Source organism: Engystomops pustulosus, chromosome 1 (genome assembly GCF_040894005.1).
Source record: "Engystomops pustulosus chromosome 1, aEngPut4.maternal, whole genome shotgun sequence".
In the NCBI taxonomy this organism is placed as follows: Eukaryota; Metazoa; Chordata; class Amphibia; order Anura; family Leptodactylidae; genus Engystomops; species Engystomops pustulosus.
In genome coordinates this window covers 176,432,298-176,454,898 of record NC_092411.1, presented here as the reverse complement: position 1 = coordinate 176,454,898, position 22,601 = coordinate 176,432,298, and the positions used below count along the sequence as shown (strand labels likewise).

General features: G+C 41.6%; 3 protein-coding genes across 3 annotated transcripts in view; 1 reads left to right on the top strand and 2 right to left on the bottom strand.

Moving 5' to 3' along the window:
- Positions 1-16,406, top strand: part of TMPRSS9 (transmembrane serine protease 9) — a 91,279-nt gene extending 74,873 nt beyond the window's left edge. Inside the window, exons 15-20 of the mRNA XM_072113927.1 lie at positions 32-467; positions 5,890-6,003; positions 7,495-7,666; positions 7,819-8,084; positions 8,757-8,893; positions 15,563-16,406. Of these exons, the coding sequence (XP_071970028.1) occupies positions 32-467; positions 5,890-6,003; positions 7,495-7,666; positions 7,819-8,084; positions 8,757-8,893; positions 15,563-15,724 (1,287 nt within the window). The 3' untranslated portion in view covers positions 15,725-16,406. The remainder of the gene's footprint in view (positions 1-31; positions 468-5,889; positions 6,004-7,494; positions 7,667-7,818; positions 8,085-8,756; positions 8,894-15,562) is intronic.
- LSM7 (LSM7 homolog, U6 small nuclear RNA and mRNA degradation associated) overlaps positions 1-22,601 on the bottom strand; it is a 528,664-nt gene that overhangs the window by 124,022 nt on the left and 382,041 nt on the right. The window lies entirely within an intron of this gene.
- Positions 16,459-20,831, bottom strand: TIMM13 (translocase of inner mitochondrial membrane 13). Its single transcript, XM_072113930.1, has 3 exons — positions 20,614-20,831; positions 18,355-18,423; positions 16,459-17,464 (listed from the first exon to the last, which is right to left on the bottom strand). Exons 1-3 carry the CDS (start codon positions 20,740-20,742, stop codon positions 17,366-17,368), a joined length of 297 nt encoding a protein of 98 aa, XP_071970031.1. The 5' UTR covers positions 20,743-20,831; the 3' UTR covers positions 16,459-17,365.

Genomic DNA, 22,601 nt, shown 5'->3' with positions numbered 1-22,601 from the left:
TGTATGGTGACTAATTCTTCATGTTTTAAAGGGAGATTCTGGGGGACCCCTGGCATGTGAAGAGAGCCCTGGTGTATTCTTCTTGGCTGGCATTGTAAGTTGGGGAGTTGGATGTGCTCAGGCCAAAAAACCAGGAGTTTATAGTAGAGTAACCAAACTTAAAGATTGGATCTTGGATACAGTGGCTCCTGTATTAAGGACTACAGATAGTGGAATGAACCTGCCAAAGTCAACTATGATTCCCGCAACTACTACTACCACTACAAGATCGACAACTTTGCGACCACTAACTTCCACAGGAAGAAGGACAACCACAGTATCTAGAACTACCATGTCTCAAATCAAGCCTACAAAAAGTACTCCAAAGTCAACTACAACTAAAGCCACAAGTAAGAGGACAACTACTGCTAAAACAAGTACAACAGCCTCAAGAGTCACTGAGCCACCTAGACCCACACAGAAACCAGGTCAGTGGAAACATCATCAGCCTTAGTCCATCAGCATAAATGATCACTCTTAAAGGGGTTTGCCCATGAAAGAAAGTTCTAAAATGTAATCCCATGGCAATGTTTACACAGTAAAGATCACTTTTAACCCCACTTACTTTACAATTTAAGGTTACATTCACATGAACATGTGCTCACCTTAGCTTCTGAACATTCCACTAGCATCTGACACATAAAAAAGAAAGATGAGACAGATCAGAGATGAGAGATGATGAGATCCATGAGATGGATATAAAACACAATAACATTCTCAGTTCTGCAAATTCACCTATTGTACACAAATAGTCAGCACTGTTATATACCTCCCTCCCAGCTGAAGACCTAATTTGTCTGTGGCTAGTAGAGTAAGTCTCTGCAAGCTGCTGCCTGCCGGTAGGAAGTGTCTGTGTCTGAGCTGGTCTTGTAATGCAGGGGATGGGTAGGAGGAATAGAGCACTGCAGTGTGCAGACAAGAGAGCTATTCATGAGAAAAATCCGACCTTAGTCAGAAGATTTATGGTCATATCCAGGGGAAAACAAAATTGTATACACCAGAACAGGTTGAAATTATATATGTAAAATGCTGTGTTTTTAGAGAAAATGTTATTTTGTTATCCTGAGTATATTTAAGAATCTTGTCTTCATGGGAATACCCCCTTTAAGGGAAATCTATCATCAAAATCAAGCATGATAAACCAGGGACACTTAATCTTAGATTCAGGCAGGCACTGTGACTCTGGTAATCTTCTTACATTTATTACCCATGACCTCCTTCCTTCTTAAATCAACTTTTTAAATTATACTAATGAGTCAGAAGGGCTCTGGAGAGCATTACCACAGCCTCTTCGTGCTGCAGCTTTACTGTAAACATTTAATTGTACAATTATTATCATGTTAAAAACCAAAATACATCACCAAATTTCATCATTAAATATATCCAGAAATATATACCTAAATGCAATCTGAAAAAATTTGTTCCTGAGGTGCACTAATTGTAAGTCTAGACTCTATCAGTCCTAAGTCTGGCTTAATCGCATAGACTTGCCTACTTTTCACTCTGCAAGTTTCTCACAAATTTTACATGAGACTAATCCCCTTCCAAATTTCTGCTAAGCAGGGGCGTCGCTAGGTCAAAAGATCTGGGGCTCGTGCCCCGGATCTTTTGGCCAGTGCCCCGAATCTCCTCGGGTCAGCAGATCATTTGCCCCGCTGCCCGGGAGATTCCTTCCCTCTCGTTCTCATCACGATCTGTGTCCTCAGATCGTGATGAGAACGAGTGCAGGCGCTGCTTTCCCCTGCAAGGACCTAGCCTCCGGGAGTTCCAGAGGCTGAAAGACCTGTGATGATGTAATGATCACATGACCTGCAGGGGAAAGCAGCGCACAGAAAGAAAGAGAGAGCTGCATCTGTGAGGTGAGAAACATGATAGGGACTAGGGAAGGGGGAGAACATTGTGAGGCACATTATTTCCTGGGGGGCTGTGTCTGAGGCACATTATTTCCTGGGGGGCTGTGTGAGGCACATTATTTCCTGGGGGGCTGTGTGTGAGGCACATTATTTACTGGGGGGACTGTGTGAAGCACATTATTTCCTGGGGGGCTGTGTGAGGCACATTATTTCCTGGGGGGCTGTGTGAGGCACATTATTTACTGGGGGGACTGTCTGGGCACATTACTTACTGGAGGGCTGTGTGTGAGGCACATTATTTCCTGGGGGGACTGTGTGAGGCACATTATTTCCTGGGGGGACTGTGTGAGGCACATTACTTACTGGGGAGCTGTGTGAGGCACATTACTTACTGGGGCGGGGGGGCTGTGTGAGGCACATTATTTACTGGGGACTGTGTGAGGCACATTACTTACTGGGGAGCTTTGTGAGGCACATTATTTACTGGGGGGCTGTGTGAGGCACATTATTTCCTGGGGGGACTGTGTGAGGCACATTATTTCCTGGGGGGACTGTGTGAGGCACATTACTTACTGGGGAGCTGTGTGAGGCACATTACTTACTGGGGGGGGGGGCTGTGTGAGGCACATTATTTACTGGGGGGCTGTGTGAGGCACATTATTTACTGGAGGGCTGTGTGAGGCACATTACTTACTGGGGAGCTTTGTGAGGCACATTATTTACTGGGGGGGCTGTGTGAGGCACATTATTTCCTGGGGGGACTGTGTGAGGCACATTATTTACTGGGGGGACTGTGTGAGGCACATTATTTCCTGGGGGGCTGTGTGAGGCACATTATTTCCTGGGGGCTGTGTGTGAGGCACATTACTTACTGGGGGACTGTGTGAGGCACATTATTTACTGCGGGGCTGTGTGAGGCACATTACTTACTGGGGGGCTGTGTGGGGCACATTATTTACTGCGGGGCTGTGTGGGGACATTACTGGGGGGCTGTGTGAGGCACATTATTTACTGGGGGGACTGTGTGAGCACATTACTTACTGGGGGGCTGTGTGAGGCACATTACTTACTGGGGGGACTGTGTGAGGCACATTACTTAGTGGGGGGCTGTGTGAGGCACATTACTTACTGGGGGCTGTGTGTGAGGCACATTACTTACTGGGGGGCTGTGTGAGGCACATTATTTCCTGGGGGGCTGTGTGAGGCACATTATTTACTGGGGGGACTGTGTGAGGCACATTATTTACTGGGGGGACTGTGTGAGGCACATTATTTACTGGGGGGACTGTGTGAGGCACATTATTTCCTGGGGGGCTGTGTGAGACACATTATTTCCTGGGGGGCTGTGTGAGGCGCATTATTTCCTGGGGGGCTGTGTGAGGCACATTATTTACTGGGGGTCTGTGTGAGGCACATTACTTACTGGGGGGCTGTGTGAGGCACATTACTTACTGGGGGGCTGTGTGAGGCACATTACTTACTGGGGGGCTGTGTGAGGCACATTATTTCCTGGGGGGCTGTGTGAGGCACATTATTTCCTGGGGGGACTGTGTGAGGCACATTATTTCCTGGGGGGCTGTGTGAGGCACATTATTTACTGGGGGGACTGTGTGAGGCACATTACTTACTGGGGGGCTGTGTGGGGCACATTATTTCCTGGGGGGCTGTGTGAGGCACATTATTTACTGGGGGGACTGTGTGAGGCACATTATTTACTGGGGGGCTGTGTGGGGCACATTATTTCCTGGGGAGCTGTGTGAGGCACATTATTTACTGGGGGGACTGTGTGAGGCACATTATTTACTGGGGGGACTGTGTGAGGCACATTATTTCCTGGGGGGACTGTGTGAGGCACATTATTTACTGGGGGGACTGTGTGAGGCACATTACTTACTGGGGGGCTGTGTGGGGCACATTATTTCCTGGGGGGCTGTGTGAGGCACATTATTTACTGGGGGGACTGTGTGAGGCACATTATTTACTGGGGGGCTGTGTGGGGCACATTATTTCCTGGGGAGCTGTGTGAGGCACATTACTTACTGGGGGGACTGTGTGAGGCACATTATTTACTGGGGGGACTGTGTGAGGCACATTATTTCCTGGGGGGACTGTGTGAGGCACATTACTTACTGGGAAGCTGTGTGAGGACATTACTTATGGGGGGGCTGTGTGTGAGGACATTACTTACTGGGGGGCTGTGTGAGGCACATTACTTACTGGGGGTCTGTGTGAGGCACATTACTTACTGGCGGTCTGTGTGGGCACATTACTTACTGGGGGTCTGTGTGAGGCACATTACTTACTGGGGGGCTGTGTGAGGCACATTACTTACTGGGGGTCTGTGTGGGCACATTACTTACTGGGAGCTGTGTGGGTACATTACTTACTGGGGGTCTGTGTGAGGCACATTACTTATGGGGGGGCTGTGTGAGGCACATTACTTATGGGGGGCTGTGTGGGGGACATTTCTTGGAGCGTGTTCACACATGGCACTAGGACAGGCCTCGGTTTGATCACATATATTTTCCAGTAATACACATGTGATGGGTAACACGCACCTGGTTTTGTTTAAATGCAAGACAAAGTGTGAGCGCAGTCTTACAGTATTTGGGGAGATTGTTAGGGGCGGCAGCAGGATAACACTGCCCGGGAACAAAGATGTAGGGACAATGAGGAACATAAGATGGGGATTTCTCCTTTGTTCTCTGTAGCTGTATATACCAGAAGTAACCTTGTTATTGGCACAACCACATGTGAGGGGGTTATGTACAGAAGGGGGCATTACTGAAAGTGCAATACACATGCATTGGGGCCCGTGCCCCGGATCTTTTACCACCCTAGCAACGCCCCTGCTGCTAAGTATTACATGCATCACTTGTTAACAAGAGGAAACAAAACCATTAAATATTAACCCACTGTTGTCTTTCGAAGGATGATGCTGGTCACTCCAGTCTAAAGTGAGGATCCGCCTTATACACTCTGAATAAAATAATACTCTGTACATTAAACATTATCCTATTCAGAATCTTTATGGGCTAAAAGCTGCTACTTGAATACATTCTATTAACATGGTGTTACATGGTCCCTTCCAGCATTTCTGGTATAAATTCTTCTTTTGACCCAAAGTGCTTAAAATGACTATGACAGGATAGGTAACTTGCTCCACATCTGTGCAAATGCATAGTTACCTCCGACTTTCAAGGGATCCAATATCACTTTAGAGGGATCCAATATCTTCTCCAAACACCCATTCCATTTGACGTGCCAATAGACATAGTCCGCAGCCCCATTCTGGTACAACTTATACAGTATTTAAACTCAATATATTTTCTTAGCCACAAAAGTTATAGTAAAAGAACAGCATACAACTCTTTGTCCCTTAGATTCATGGTAGCTAAGATAAATTGGTTCAAGGTGAAAGACTACTTATCATATGTATTATTAGATTCCTAAAATAATTAAATGGATTTGGCAACTATGGTTGAAAGGACTCACAGGAGGAGATTTTTTTCAGAAGTGTCTGACAGCAGAACTGTTAAAGTTCCATGGCAACCAATCAAAGCCCAGCTTTCATTATCCCAAAGCGGTTTATAAAACTAAAGCTGAGCTCTGATTGGTTTCCATAGGCAATTAGAACAGTTTGCACAAAACCAGCAAATGGAAACCTCTATGGACACTATACTCACTTCGGCAATACAAACAAGAAGAATCCCGCAATCTTCACAACAACTGCACAAAAAATATATCCTCTGCCAGCCGTATTCACTTAAAAATTCTGCACATTTATTTTCAAATCTCTATAAAACAAGGAGTTCATACATAACCACATTTCTGTAATTTTAAATGTCCATGGTAACGTAATTGAAGAACTGTGTTTATAAGATGGGAATACCAAACCTTTTTTTAGACTGCTATAATGGAATAAATGTGAATACCATGTTTACTATTACATATCAAATTGCTACTGGTATCTGACAAGGATCTTTACATTTCTTAGTTCCGTGCACGGCCTCCACCTACAAATGCTCCAATAGACAATGCATCAGTAAAACAAACCCAGAGTGTGATGGAATCCCAGACTGCAATAATGGTTCCGATGAACAAAACTGTGGTGAGTACATTGAAAGCACTGACCCATGTTGATTGATTTATATTTTACTCTCTTTACTCTCTCTTGTCTATCCATAAAAATGAAAATATTGAAATATTCCCAATGGCCCTTTAAAGGGGTATTCCCATCTGGGCATTTACATTTAATTAAATTCATTTGCTTTATGTAAACATTTCTTCAATTGGATGTCAATAAAAAAAATGTTCCTGTGTGAAGATAATTTCTCATAAATGTAGTCATGTTGTCCCTTAGAAACCAGACAGCTTCCTTGGATACGACCACGTCACACTCTGGCAGCGGTGGCCAGACTTGCGCTATAAAGTCCTGCCGGACCACCTGGATTAAGCGATCATTACCACATGGTGGCTGTGCGACATGTAGTAACTCCTGGACATTTTATATACAATAACCTTTTGTTTCTTTGTGCAATCACTCCAGCAGAGGTGGCCGTATCCGAGGAAGCTATCTCGTTTCTAAGAGACAACATGGCTGCACTTATGGGAAATTATCTTCACACAGGAACATTTTTTTTAATAACATGTAATTGAAAAAATGTTTACATATGGCAGATTAATTAAACTGAATGTGAGTGCCCAGATGAGAATACCCCTTTAAGCAGTCAGAATAAGCTGATGCTTACTGTTTTCTGCAACCCACATATCACTGCCAAAAAAATAAGACAATTTGAATGTGTCAGATTAACCCCTTTATTAGAGCTGACACCTTGCTGTAACACCAGCAATGGGAGATAACTCAAACATGACCGTGACATGTAAGGGGCTTCCCATCTGCATCAGAACCCCCCACGATGCATAACAAGGGGATACGACCCAGCCTGTGGCAGCCCTGGCGTCTAACTAGTGCCCTGGGCTGCCCAAGGTCTGTACACATCGGGTCCTGCCTCCATGTATCTGCATGCTCAATAAGTTACATTACACTGCACTGCAATACTAATGTGTAGTGATTTGGACTTGAACAATCGATGTTCTAATCACTTGTTCAAGTACAAGTTTTGAAAAATGTTCTTAAGTAAAAAAAATGTGAAGAAATTTTTTCTAATAAATTCAAAATAATAAAATTTTACCTCCATTCCATATGCATACCTAATAAAGCATACCCCGCCCCCTCCCCCCCCAAAAAAACACCATACATTTGGTATTGCTGCGTCTGGCTCTCCCGTTCATCTGCAGTGCCTCCCATCACTGCGGGGTCTCTCCTTTATTTACAAAGGCCGGCAGTGTCATCCCCATACCAGGTGCACGTCTACAACATGATTTGCAAGCTATAACAGCAGTGACATAGCGGTTAGGACAAAACCGCAGCACTGCAAGTGAAAGGGATCGCAGAGGCAGGTGAAGTAAGAGTGTTTTATTATTTTATAGCCCACCCCCTTCCCCTGCAGATATATATTAATTTTAAATCCTGGACAAAGCCTTTAACTAAGAAAAATTGCTTTAAAAAAACGAAACTTTTTTTTTTTTTTTTTTGCAGATTGTGGGTCTGCCCCTGTACTACCTTTTAACAAGATAGTTGGAGGCAGTGGTTCCTTGAGAGGAGAATGGCCATGGCAAGTTAGCCTGTGGCTGCGAAGAAAGGAGCACAAATGTGGAGCTGTTCTGATCTCGGACCGTTGGCTGTTGTCGGCTGCGCACTGCTTTGACATGTAGTTATTGAAAGGGCCATTCAGTATTGGGTTCTAGGTCCGAAACTTGATTGTTTAAGGGAACATTGTACAGTATTTTTAAATTTCATTTGAAATAATCATGTAATTACTGATTATTGATTGACTACTTCATCATTTTTCAACATTCACAGCTACAGTGATCCCAAAGTATGGGCTGCATACCTAGGAACTCCGTTTCTCAATGGTGTAGAGGGAAGAGTAGAGAAGATTTTTCGAATCCACAAACATCCCTTCTACAATGTTTATACCCTGGATAATGATGTGGCTTTGCTGGAGCTGCCTTCACCTCTCTCCTTCACCAATCTAATAAAGCCTATCTGCCTCCCGGATTCCAGCCACAACTTCTTAGAGGGAACAAAATGTTTTATTACAGGCTGGGGCTCTACAAAGGAAGGAGGTAATCATACAGCAAATAAGAGTCAATATTAGCAATGCCCAAACCTACATGAGCTGAAAATATCTACACGAAAACATTCAACATTTAACTAGTTGGAATAATAGGCCCAACTTACCACACAAGAATCTTTCAGCCTAAGAATACCTTACCTACAACTCTTCAACATTCTGTGCTGGGCCTCTATACTGTTTCCTCTCTGCTATGCCATGAGTACTTCCTAAATAGCTCAGCCCAGTCCTTCTTGCATTCCTACCACAACATGGGCAGACCAGTGAAAGCATTTTTGCAAACATGGGAGAAATAAAAACCAACTCTCCAGTTTGTATCAGAAGTTTACATAAGGTATTACTTTACTGGTGGAATATTACTCTACGAGGGGACATTTATCTTGTGAAGAGAACATAGTGTGATTATTATTAGGGGGTGGGTGGGATTACTGATACCATTTTCTGGATTGCTCATTATAAGGAAGGGGGTCAATGAGAGGGTTATCCAAAACCATGAAAAAAAGAAATAACTTTTAAACTTGGACCAACACCTTTAATGCTTTTTATTTGTACATTCCTAAATACGGCTACATTGGTAATAATTACAGCTACTATTAGAAAAATAATTTTGTCAGACAACTATAAATCCTTCTATAAATATCTTCTCCTTGCTTGTATATTTCAGGACCAATGTCCAGACAACTCCAGAAGGCCTCAGTAACCATTGTAGGGGATCAGACCTGTAAAAAATTCTATCCCATCCAGATTAGCCCCAGAATGCTTTGTGCTGGTTTCATGCAAGGTGGTGTTGATAGCTGCTCTGTAAGTATATGAATATATGTATTTAAAAAAACAAAAAACAAACAAGAAATCACATACATAAGGGTCCTCCACTTTGCAAAGCAGATAATGCAGCAAATTTTCCAAATAGATTTGTTCCAAATTATTATGCAAATCATTTTCTGATTGACCTAACTGCAGGGGACGGAATAATGTAGAAATCATCAACCAATGGGTATAAGTCATGTTTTATTGGGTAATTCTCCCAATGTTAAGCTTTTCTTGCAAAATTAAAAGATTAAAAATGCACAGTTCAACATTCATATACATGAGTGGAATTTGCTGGATTTAGAGGTATTTACAGCAATTTCACACAAAACACTTTAACTGGTCAAAGTACATGTTTTTTTTCTTTAATTATCAGCTAGAACTTATTTGCTACATGCTGGCAGTGCTGTCAACAGCCTCTTGCATTCATAGATCTCTTGCTTGAGGTTGCTCCAAAGGTCCTTAATTGGGATGAAGTCTGGCCACAGCATGAGTTTCTCTCTTCTTATGCCCATAGCAGCAAATGACAATGAGGTATTTTTGCAGCATGATATGTCATGCATGAAGATGAATTTGCAGAACCATTTAAGGTTGCGAAAGCAATTATCATAAAACATGATTGCTTAAAAATTGGTAATAATGCAACCGTTTCTGCTTGTGAGCACTGTCTAGTGGCAGTTAAATAGTAGGTTTATGGACAATAGCCAACCTCTGGACAATCAAACACCGATGGGACTCTGGTAATTGAAGCTGCTGGTGCCTACAGTTTGCTTCTTATTTTTCTTATTTTGTATCTCGTGGATAAGGGATAACAATAAAACTTGGGACAACCCCTTGACAGACCGCCTGTTTACATGAACAGTAAAGACCAAAAGTTTGGACACACCAAGAGTTTTCTGTATTTTCATGACTATAAAAATTGTAGATTCACACTGAGGGCATCAAAACTCTGAATTAACACATGTGGAATAATATACTTAATAACAAGTGTGAAACAACGGTAAGTATGTCTTATATTCTAGGTTCTGAAAAGTAGCCACCTACTGATTACTACTTTGCACACTCTTGGCATTCTTTTGATGAGCCTCAAGAGGTAGTCACCTGAAATGGTCTTCTAACAGTCTTAAAGGAGTCTGATTACTGACATCACAGGACCAATCTGCAATAACTGTGGGGGCAGATATTAACTATACCCTTCAGGTCCCTGATGTTACGGCCACAGATACACGGAGACACAGCAAAACTCAGACCAGTGGACACATTTTTTTTTTGAGCATCTAATTGGTATAAAGGTATCCCAGACCAATCTCTATGCTGCACAACATATTGAAACCCAATTTTTTTACGCACAACCCCACAGGTGGACCCCTGTCACTGCAGCAGAGATGGAGAAATATTGGGGTATAGAACTGTTTAAGGGACTGGTAAAAAAAAGCCCCAAATCAGGCACTATAGGAGCATAGACATATTGTAGCACACTCCGATGTTCTGCATGACAATGAGCAGGATGCACTTTGAATCCATTCATAAGTTTTTGCATTATGCCAACAATACACAGTACTCACCCAGAGATGACCCAAGATATGATCGTCTATATAAGGTCAGGATCATCATAGATCTTTTGAGTGCAAAATTTATGGAAGTATATATGCAGAAGAGGCACACATCTACTGATGAGTCCCTGGTACATTTTAAAGGGAGACTTCATTTTTGCCAGTACCTGCAAAAGAAGAGGACCAGGTATGTGTGAAGATGTATAATCTGTCTGAGAATACATCAGGGTACACATACAAGTTCAGAGTGTATGAAGGGAAGGAATTGCGGGAATTCGTGGGAATTGCTGGAAAAGTAGTGTGCAATTTGGTGCGACCACTAGTAGACAAGAACTACCACCTCTACAATTTTCCCACCAGCACTACCCTGTTCAAGAGCTTCGCATCAGAGAGGTCTCCCAAAGTCGCTGCTAGGGGAAAAACTTAGAAGGCTCGAGAGCTGGGCAAAGTACAGTGGACAAAAAAAGGTCCATTTATTAACAAGAATACATGGGACTGCATTTTTGGACTACAGTAGGTACATGGGAGGGGTTGAATTGTCAGACCAGGTGCGGACATAGCACCAGACCATAGCACCATGCGGACGTGTTATATAAATGTGCAAGAGGGGAACTCTCTTGGAGTTTCATGATGTGGTAAGTAAACATTAGATTTTTGAAACCAGTAAGGGGGGAGTTCTAGTACTTACGGAAGCGAGGCCACATGTATTGTACCAGGGCAGCACTTTCCAGGAGAAGTGCCAGCAACCTGGATTTTGCATGAAAGAATGTCTAAGAATCTATCACACCTCCCTGGATATATATAATTTTTTTTAATTTACTGGACGATTTACCCTGATGCACTTTCCATAGCATATACATCATGACACACCTTCCCTTCTGAACCCTGCCATGTGCTCAGACTGTAGATTGTTGCCACATATGGGGTATTGCTGTACCCGGGAAAGCCCGCATCATGATTTTTGGGGTCTTTGTCTCCAGTGGCAGGAGCTGGGCACAAGATGACATAATGGATATTTTTTTACTATGCATTATCCATTATCCTTGGGGTACACTTGTGGGGTTAAAATGCTCACTACACCCCTAGATTAATTCATGGAGGGGTGTAGTTTCCAAAATACGGTTAGTTTTCAGGGGTTTCTTCTGTACTGGTCCCTAAGAGCATTTACAAATGCTTCATGATGCAAAAAAAAAAAATGTAAAATGTCTGTGCTCCAAATGCCAGTTATTCCCTTCTGAGCCCTGCTCTGTATCCAACCTGTAGATTATTGCCACATATGTGGTCTTGCCATACCCGGTATAACCCGCAGAATGATTTTTGGGGTGTTTGGCTGCAGTGGCAGTAGTTGGGCACAATATTTTTGGCACTGAAATGGCATATTTGAGAAAAAAAATTGCTATTTTTACTCTGCACCATTTAATTTGTATTAGATTTTGGACAGCATGTTGGGGGTTAAAATGTTCACCAAATCCCCAGAAAAATTCTTTGAAGGGTGAAGTTTCCAAAGTGGTGTCATCTTTGGGGGCTATTGTACTAGTAATTTAAGGCATCTGTTGTGGCGCCACAAAACATACGTAGCCAAATTGGTCAGCCAAAAAACCTAACAGCAGTAATTCCGTTCTGGACATCGCTGTGCGCCGAAAAAACAGTTGACATCCACATGTCGGGTATTGCCGTACTAGGAAGAAAAAGCCCAAACATTTTGGGATGTATTTTTACCTCTTATACTTTCTGAATGTGTATATTTTAGTGCTAAATGAGAATATTCTTGTACAAAAATTGAAAGGTAAAACTTTCCAATGCATTTTTGTTTGATTCTGCAAAAAGAATCAAAGGGTTGGTTAACAGACTTCCCAAATGTTGATTTGAATAGTTTGAGTTGTTAAGTTCATAAAATGGGTTTATAGTACACAAGCCTCTACAGGACACTGCCAAATTGTAGGTTTTTCATCTCTTGAAAATATGAGCACTTTTAGGTTTTTACAACAAAAAAAATAATTGTGATATGACTTTTTGTTGAAAAAGTGTAACATTTCACATATTTCCTAAAGTATTGAATTTTTACTACCAAAACAAACTAACTAACCAGCGAAATGATACTACTAACAGAAACTACAATGTCTCACGAGTAAAACAATATAAAAGTCACAGAGAGAAGTTAAAGTTATTACCACAGGAAGAGACACTGGTCAGATTTTTTTTAAAAAGGGCTGAGCCTTAACGTACAAACTGGCTACGTCCTGAAGGAGTTAAAGTAAAAACCAAAAACCTAATAAAATTGTCCTTTACCCTATAATTTGTGTAAAAAATAAAATGTTAGCTTAATACAGTTTTAAAACTGTAACTGGCTAAAGATATTATACGCACAGAATTAGCTACCGTATATACACGAGTATATGCCGAGGCCCCTAATTTTAACACCAAAAACTGGGAAAACCTATTGACTTGAATATAAGCAAAGGGTGGAAAATGCATTGGTCACAGCCTCCCCAGTATATAGCCAGCAAGCCCCCAGTAGTATATAGCCAGCCATTCCCCTGTAGCATACAGCCAGTCAGCCCCGTTTGCCCAGCACATTAAAAAAAAAAAAAAAAAACTTACATACTCACCTTCCAGCAGTCCCTGATGCTTGGCACGGCTCCTCTTCCTTCTTCTCAATGCTGTAACAGCACTATGACGTAATCAGCGGCGACATCGCCGCATCATAGCGTGCAGCGGCAGGCATGGATGCATGGATGTATCTCTGCCAGCTGTTACAGCAGCAAGAAGAAGAGCATCAGGGACCGACAGAAGGTGAATATGTAAGTTTTTTGTTTTTTTTTATTGACTCGTGTATAAGCTGAGGTGGGGTTTTTCAGCACATTTTTTGCTGAAAATCTCGGCTTATACACAAGTCTCTAGTGTATCCAGTTTTATAATAAAATGATACTTGGCCATCTCCCTGCTCGCTGAAATGCCTTCCCTTGGAGTCTCAGGTAGTTGTGCTGAAATTTACTAACCAAGTGTCTCCCTACTATTCTGAGTGTCAGAAACTACATAGCTGGTTAGAAGTGGCATACCCTGTGGTGTTGGACAAACTAGACATTTAGTGAAGAACAGTCTAGCAGTACTTAAAGGGGTATTCCGGGAATATGAACATCTGACACAAAAACCCATGATGATATAAATAAATGAATATAACAATACTCAATGTAATTAGTCACAAAACAAAGCTTAAATAATTTGATTTTATGATTTACTAAATTTATGGCCTCTCTAAAGTAGGTGGAGTTATCACTAAGATGGCCGCCATTGGAAACTACAAGTTCCATGATCCTTTAGTACTCAGTAACTCCTCCTACCTCTCAGGCTCTGCTCCCAGTGATGATATAACAGGTTTTCTTGGTCTGTTACCATAGTAATGATGTGTAACTGCCATCACCACAACTCTGGCCATACTGGATGCACTGCAACCAACTGACTACAGCCAAACTTAGTGGTGATCACATGACCCTGCCCAGGCAGGTACAGGACATGTGATGTGGACATGTGACAAGCAGCCATCTTCTGTCCTGCAACGGACTGCGCGGAGGAAATTAACGGACTGATAAATGGGCCAGTAGCATTTTAATTCTTCTTTACAGTCTATGTCAACAGCATTTTCTGCTAAGGGGAGCAAAATTTTAAATAACAACTAATTACACATTAGCTTATATTTTGAGTGCCCACTTGTATATGAATTATGCTGATTCCTGGAATACCCCTTTAAGTAAAAGCTTTAAAGTGTAATTAAACTTTTGACAAAACTGATGATAGTAAAGTGTTACATACTAAAGAGGAATTCCCCCCCTTATTTTAGCAGTTGTGTTAATCAGCTTTCTGTCCCGTACTCCATTGATACTTATAGAAAAATTGTCAGGTTCTTTTTTTTTTATCTCTGACTTAACTCTTTAGACTATGGATAGTCCAATCTGCTTAAAGAGCTTAATCATCAAGGGAAATATGCTGTATTCATTGAAACAATTTATCATTAACCTCCTTATCTGTATGAAGGTGATGGTCATCAAAATGTTTTCACTGCTCACTACAAAAGAAAGAAAGCAGCAGCAAAGAAGAGAAGCTGCTTTACTTAAAGTGGTATTCCCAGGAAGTTTCTTGTATGTACAAAGGATAACAATATAACACATTCTCTATTTCAATGTTATTGACAAAAATACAGCATTTCACAGATAAAAGTCCAACCTCTCTATCAGTCCGGCTGTACACAATTTCAGTTTGCCTTAGACACGACCCTGTAACATCAGACTTTGGGCCAGGTGGCCACCATCTTGGATTTCTGTGTGACTCCATGCTGCAGAGATTTCTGTCTCTCTGCTCTGTTCCTGTAGTCACGCCCCCCGCAAACCAGCTTGGAGCTCACAGACACAGACTCACTTCCTGCCAGCACCACATTGTGAAGAAAGAGAAGCTGCAAACTACAAGTAGATAGGTGATCCAGGGGAAGGGGGAGGCAGGCACATCTCTGTGAGAACAGCTGTAGCAGAGCTGACAGTGTAAAAGTCTGTCATGCCTCTGTGAAATAGGCATCTCATCATCTCTCATTTGTTTCATCTCTCTGTGTCAGTACAATGTCAGAAGCCAGATGAAAGTGTACATATACCTTGTACCCACATAATGTTACCACATTGTCACCCCACAGAACTAGATGGGTCATAATGGGTCTGCTTAGAGAGGCCCCGCCCGCACCCTGGGATTTTGCACTGAGCAGCCTAGGGAGTAGTAGCTAAAACAGCAATAAAACTGAGTAAAATTGTAAAGTATGGGGTTAAAATTATCTTTATTATGTAACGTAAGGGATTGAGATTTGAGACATCTAGGATGAAACCAGGATGAAAGACTGTATGCTAATTAGCATACAGTTCTCTATCTTGGTGGTAGATGCTTTTTAATAAAGAATTTAACCAATTTACTATTATCTCCTGCAATACTAATTTTTTTAAAATTAATATTGGTTAGTTATGCTTTAGGTATAGTTTTGTTACAGGCCCCCTAGTGAGCCTGAATTTGTCTACTAACAATAAACTGTCGATCCATAGAATTTGCAATGTAACTTTTTTGTTCTTTCCTACAGGGTGATGCTGGTGGACCTCTTGCATGTAGAGAACCATCTGGTCGATGGTTTCTAGCTGGAATAACGAGCTGGGGCTATGGCTGTGCGAGACCATACTTTCCAGGAGTTTACACCAGGATAACCTCTGTTCGTAACTGGATTGGGCAGACTTTACGATTATGAGAGTTACAACTCAGGGAGAGGCAGACCAAAATGAAAAAGAAAAAAAAAAGTTAAAGGACACGGCTTTACCTCCTGGCCTTAGAGACTGGAATTTACACAAAGGACAATCTACTGCCTTGATCACTCATACTTTTCAGAAGGACTACATTTTCTATGAATAAATGTGACCTGCTTTCAATGAAATATCAATCTGTACCACAAAATAAGATTCTGAGCCTATGCAGTTTTTTTTACATTATTCAAAATACAGAGTGTAATGGGATATTTATTTAGTAAAATGATTTTAGCCAGAATGCTGTGAAAAAAATTATAGCAATAAGGATGTTATAAGGAAGGTTACTGAACAGCAACCTTGTATGAAGTTGTATAAAGTGCAGCATCAAACCAAGTAGACAGTTTGGAGATTTGCTATATTAACCTTTTCAAGGTGTAAAACAGAAAAGAGGGAAGTCACCATCCATTTGACAAATCCATGACAAAAAAAGTGATGTTCCCAATTATGAGGAAGTTTACCAATAGACAGTCTATATTAGAGGAAGATATTTTGTTCACTGAACAACCTACTTCTACTGTACAAATGTGACTGCCATAGCGTTAACCACAAATATGCATGTAAATGTTTATAGACAGGGCAATATTTAAGCAGTTTATTGACAGATTCTACAAATAAATGGTATATCTTGTTCTAGACAAACTTTATGCATGTGCATATATAAGGATTTCCAGACTTGACATTGACAAATCAAAATCTTTTATTTATCCATGCCTGCATCCATCATAATCCAGAGTGGATCAAATATGGGAGATTCATTTCAATACAGACAGAACAGATGTGGAATTCGGACAACCTGTAACTATGTTGCAGTGAGTGCTTACAATGTCTATGATCAAGTGAGTAACCAGTAAAGTATACTATTAAACAGCAAGTGTCTCCAGTCAATGTTGTCTTTACTGTAGCAGCTTCCAATGCATCCTTAGCCAGCACCTCAGTTATTTTTGAGATTCGAAACGGGAGGAATCAATCTTCTGGAACTCCGTACAATTGTAACATTACATGAGGAAGGTATATCTAAAGTACCTTTATTCAGACACCATGCTTTGGTGGTCTGACACCCTGCACTTCTTACATTATGAAATACAGTGTATGCAGGGTAATTGAGAATCTAAGGTTCATTGTAGATGATGAAGACTTAAATGAAAGGACATCAGGTATTTCAACTATACATTTGGTTTAGTTACATTTTTGTGGAAAATGATTGCTACACACTAACAAATGCAACACAATCATGCAAAATGACTTTTAAGAGAGTAAGTGACAGGTACAGACATGGAGAAACATAAATGAAACCAACTCCTGCACTAAGGATCTTCCAAGGATGTGAAGACAGCCTTAAAGATGTATAATCTAAAGTAAGGAAATGGTTCATAAAATTATTGAGCCTTACAGTTTATCAATGGCATAGCCATTAGGTTTGTCCATTTAACCCATTCACTGCCAGCAGCCTCAAGCTACACTATGTAATTTAACCTTTCTGGTTACAATCCTTAATGACATTCAACAGCTGCCTAGCAGTAGAGAGGTTAACTCCCAGTTGTAGTAGGTTGCAGGAATTTATTGAAGTAAAGTGGTCTTGGCTCATGTCACATCTTGGCACGCTCTCTTTGTAATCTGGAGTTGTAGGCTCTGGATACAGTATTCCAGGCATCCATGTATCGGTCCATACACATCGCAACACATTTCTAAGGGAAAAAAAATATTCAGTCATTTTCTTGATATTTAAACAATTAAATTTCATAAAAACAAAAAAAAACACTTAGACTATTTTGCCATCATCAGACAGGAATCTTTACTGTAAGAGCAGTAGGACTATGGAACTCTCTGACTAAAGAGGTTGCGATGGTCAAGACACTTGACAAGTTGAAAAGGGGTCTGAATTTTTCCTGACTATAGGCCAATAGACATTACTCTTCATGGTTATAGGACTACAAGTTGGACATGATGGTCCTATGGTCTTTATGCAACCATATCTTCTATGGTGCTATAAACATTAGACCTCCGACTGGTTGTCTTAGATTATGCCAAAAAAATGACAAAATATTGCTACAATGTTGGCTACAGTGCGGTCATACCCACTTTCTGTTCATACAAGCATCTATTACACTTTATAAATCTGACAAAGGGATGTTAGTTTGAGCAAATTACAACTAGACCGACACAGAGCTATCAGTCAGAATACTGAGGCGTGGATCACTGCAAGCCCCGGAGAGAGAAGAGTCACATACTAGACATGAGTCATGGTAATTTGCATATAAGAAAGATGGCTGTAATTAAGGTACAGCGCCTCACTGGCAGCTAATTTTAGGTGATATGGGGAGGACTTGTAATCCTTTATCAGCAGGCATTGTGAGTCAGCGGGGTCAAAATCTGGCGACAGGTCCTCTTTAAGCTTTTTTTTTTTTTTTTTTTTAAATATCAGGCCCACTGGAAAGTACAATTTGTCCTGTAGTTAAGCTTTTGTACAGGTCTTTAAATGGAAAAATTATAAAATATACGGCTTGTTGGAGAAGGAGAGTGAAAAAACGGAAATGCACGACTTCAAGGTGTCAAAGACAAAATATAAGATACATACCTGTTCTGAATTGTCCAGTGATCCTCCTGGTTTTCCGATACATTTTCTAAAGCATTTATCAGTCATTCTCTGCCAATAAAAGTTGGTAGTTGTCAGCATGAATACGTAGTATTGCAAAGAAAGACTCTAATAACCCAAGAAAATCCTCACTACCCACTTAATTTCACAAGTTGAAGCATAGATGTAATAGCCACAGAGGCAGAATAAATTAAACAAACCAATAAATGACAATATTCACACCACTAGGTGCAGTCATGTGAGGAGGCTCAAATGTGTATTCCCCAACAGAGGGGGAAAATCCTTAAATTGTAATCAAATTTATTACAAGTTACACAGATAGGAAAATGTTATGCTCTATACCTTAACAGGGAGTTTACATGCTTACTCTCTTATACTGTATGAGAGACATTTATCCTTAAGCTTGTTAAAGGGGTTGTCCACATATTTTAAAAATATATAAGTGGCCTATAGAAGCTGTACAAAAAAAATAAACATATATACCTTTTCCAGCGCTGTCGTGCCGTGTCCGCTTGTTTACAGGGGCATGGCACCTTGACTTCGACAACTTCTGAGCACCTGGCACATACACCTGCCCCCGCGCCTCATACACATCAAAACTAATGCTGTATTAGGGGCTGGGATAAGGGACAGTTGGATGTGCCAGTTGGCCGGAAGTTGTCGGTGCCAAGCATGCCTGCCAAGTATGGAGGGACGAAAGCGGCAGAAACTTATATATATATATATATATATATTTATTTATTTATTTAATTTATCTGGTAATATCTTTAGCAAAAGGTGAATTTGCTGAAAAAAAAATTGCCATTTTCAAAATGTTCAGTTTTTCAACTCGATAGGAACTAATTTGGGGAGCAAAGACTAATTAACATTTACCATAACCTGGCTTTGTGTTCGGCGTCATTGTATAAGTGTCCTTTTGTTTTATTACATTGCTAGAAATGTTACAAATTTTTTCAAGAAAATGTTAGAATATTATTATATTAGGGATCATTTTATTTCTGTAAGGGTTTTTCAAATTCTAATAATAAAAACCTCCCACAAGACACCCCATTTTAATAATGTTACCCCTCAAACAACCCATAGCAAGAATGTTAACTATTTAAGTATTTTACAGAAATGAAAACAAAATGAAGGTTTTATTTGGATTTTTCTAATTTCGTTAATTTGTTCATTTAGCCCTAAAATTTTCCCACCTTAGCTGAGTACTCATTCGAGGCACATGAAGGGCGCAAAAGGGAAGGACAGCTATTAAACTTTTGAATTCAAAGAGGACCTGTCAGCCTTAAAAAAACGCAGTAGGAGCTACTTACTAACACCGAGCTCCATCAGTGTAAATTAAGCCTAGAGCCCCCCAAGCTTATTTGCATAATTTTTAAAGCCTTTTTTCTTAAACACAAGGGCATGGGAAGCTTTAACAGCAGATCTTGCCAGAGGGAGCAAACACCAGTGCATGGTTTACAATACTACAATTATTATTATTATGCACTTGGGGTTGACAGGCATCTTAGGTTTACAAGCAGACTTCTCAGTCCAGCCAGGGGCTGATTGAGCAGGCAATGCAGAGGACAGACCCGGGGACCTTCATTAGGTCCCAAGTGTCCATCAGATAAGACGGCACTCCTTGATGTGATCGCACAGCTCCGTAGGTTAACAGTCCGAAGCGGATGACATTCTGATCCGCACTGTTAAAGCAAGGACCCGTTACTGCTCCTCCCCTGTGAATAACTTAGGCTATTGATGGTCACTGAGGGGTTGATGTAGCAGTGGTGAGACTGTTTTTGGAGACCTTCTGCCTATCAGATTTATTATGACATAGTGTGGCATCTGATTTGTCTTGGTTTGTCATTCATGTTCAGTGAATAGTTGGTTATTTTGGTGCAACTATTTTTTACCTTCCAATACACCAAGGGGAACCTGAGTGGCCGTGCAACAATTAGTGCAGCTTTTTAAAAAGTTGCAGTTCTATTGCACGGTCTCACACAAACCAACTGAGGTCCTCACATCTTGACCGGCCACCCAAGGTACCAACCGTCATTGATGCAGAAAAATGCAATGGCCATATCATTCTAAGGAAATCAGAAAAATGTATATTCCTCAACTACCCCTTTAAATTCCGCAAATACGAGTAACCTCCTTCCCCTTTAAGATGCAGTATAATTTGACTCCCATTCAGAGTTCCGTCATCCTATGCTACTGTCCAGGACAAGGTCAGGTGAAGCCGCAGCCTCTTTACTTACTGACCTGCAGCAGCTCTTGAGCATTCGCCACTGCGATCTGCACCTTTACTTGTTCCATGATGGCGCCGGTGTCTAGCTTACTAGAGCCCCCGGCGGAGGCTGACGGGGAGAAATCTGAGCTGAACCCGTCCATGTCTGCACTGTCCGGCAGCAGCTCAAAGTCACACACACGTGCCGCCTGCTTCCTGGGAGAAAACGGAAACGGAAGCTTACACAGACGGTCAGGCAAAGCATGATGGTAGATGTAGTTCTGTCCATCTTCAGTCGCTGGTTAAAACGATTACAATCTCTTGACGCCATCTACATACGTGGAAAACACTGCTAATTCATAGAATCTAGTGGCACATTTTAACACTATTGCTGGAGAAGGCAGAGATTTGGAAAGTTTTATATTTTTGACGTCTGAATTGATAGCAAGAAAATATTCTCACCCATATTTTATGAACACTTGTCACTCCACAGTTTATACACCTTAATGCCATTTTTAGCTAAGAAAATGCAATAACATTGATATTGATGGTCAGAATGTAAATAAAATAGAAAATGATATGCCCCCATGATGACACCACCGTTGGTGGTCACACCCTGACAGCACACTTGCCCCAGGGCAGGACAACCCATGCACAATGTCGCTGCCTGGTGAGGTTATAGTGTATGCGCGGGCAGAGCACATACACTCACCGGCCACTTTATTAGGTACACCTGTCCAACTGCTCGTTAACACTTAATTTCTAATCAGCCAATCACATGGCGGCAACTCAGTGCATTTAGGCATGTAGACATGGTCAAGACAATCTCCTGCAGTTCAAACCGAGCATCAGTATGGGGAAGAAAGGTGATTTGAGTGCCATGGTTGAACGTGGCATGGTTGTTGGTACCAGAAGGGCTGGTCTGAGTATTTCAGAAACTGCTGATCTACTGGGATTTTCACGCACAACCATCTCTAGGGTTTACAGAGAATGGTCCGAAAAAGAAAAAACATCCAGTGAGCGGCAGTTCTGTGGGCAGAAATGCCTTGTTGATGCCAGAGGTCAGAGGAGAATGGGCAGACTGGTTCGAGCTGATAGAAAGGCAACAGTGACTCAAATCGCCACCCGTTACAACCAAGGTAGGCAGAAGAGCATCTCTGAACGCACCGGGTGCCACTCCTTTCAGCTAAGAACAGGAAACTGAGGCTACAATTTGCACAAGCTCATCGAAATTGGACAGTAGTAGATTCGAAAAACGTTGCCTGGTCTGATGAGTCTTGATTTCTGCTGCGACATTCGGATGGTAGGGTCAGAATTTGGCGTCAACAACATGAAAGCATGGATCCATCCTGCCTTGTATCAACGGTTCAGGCTGCTGGTGGTGGTGTCATGGTGTGGGGAATATTTTCTTGGCACTCTTTGGGCCCCTTGGTACCAATTGAGCATCGTTGCAACGCCACAGCCTACCTGAGTATTGTTGCTGACCATGTCCATCCCTTTATGACCACAATGTACCCAACATCTGATGGCTACTTTCAGCAGGATAATGCGCCATGTAATAAAGCTGGAATCATCTCAGACTGGTTTCTTGAACATGACAATGAGTTCACTGTACTCAAATGGCCTCCACAGTCACCAGATCTCAATCCAATAGAGCATCTTTGGGATGTGGTGGAACGGGAGATTCGCATCATGGATGTGCAGCCGACAAATCTGCGGCAACTGTGTGATGCCATCATGTCAATATGGACCAAAATCTCTGAGGAATGCTTCCAGCACCTTGTTGAATCTATGCCACGAAGAATTGAGGCAGTTCTGAAGGCAAAAGGGGGTCCAACCCGTTACTAGCGTTACTATGGTGTACCTAATAAAGTGGCCGGTGAGTGTTGATGTGTCTCTGCCCATGTTCCCGGGAACCCAAAGAGCAGAAGAGGTCTGTGAGCGCTGGCTGTGAGCACTGTGTTTATTTTTTATATACTAGTGTATAACCCAAAGAGCAGAAGAGGAGCCCCTGTGGAGAAGA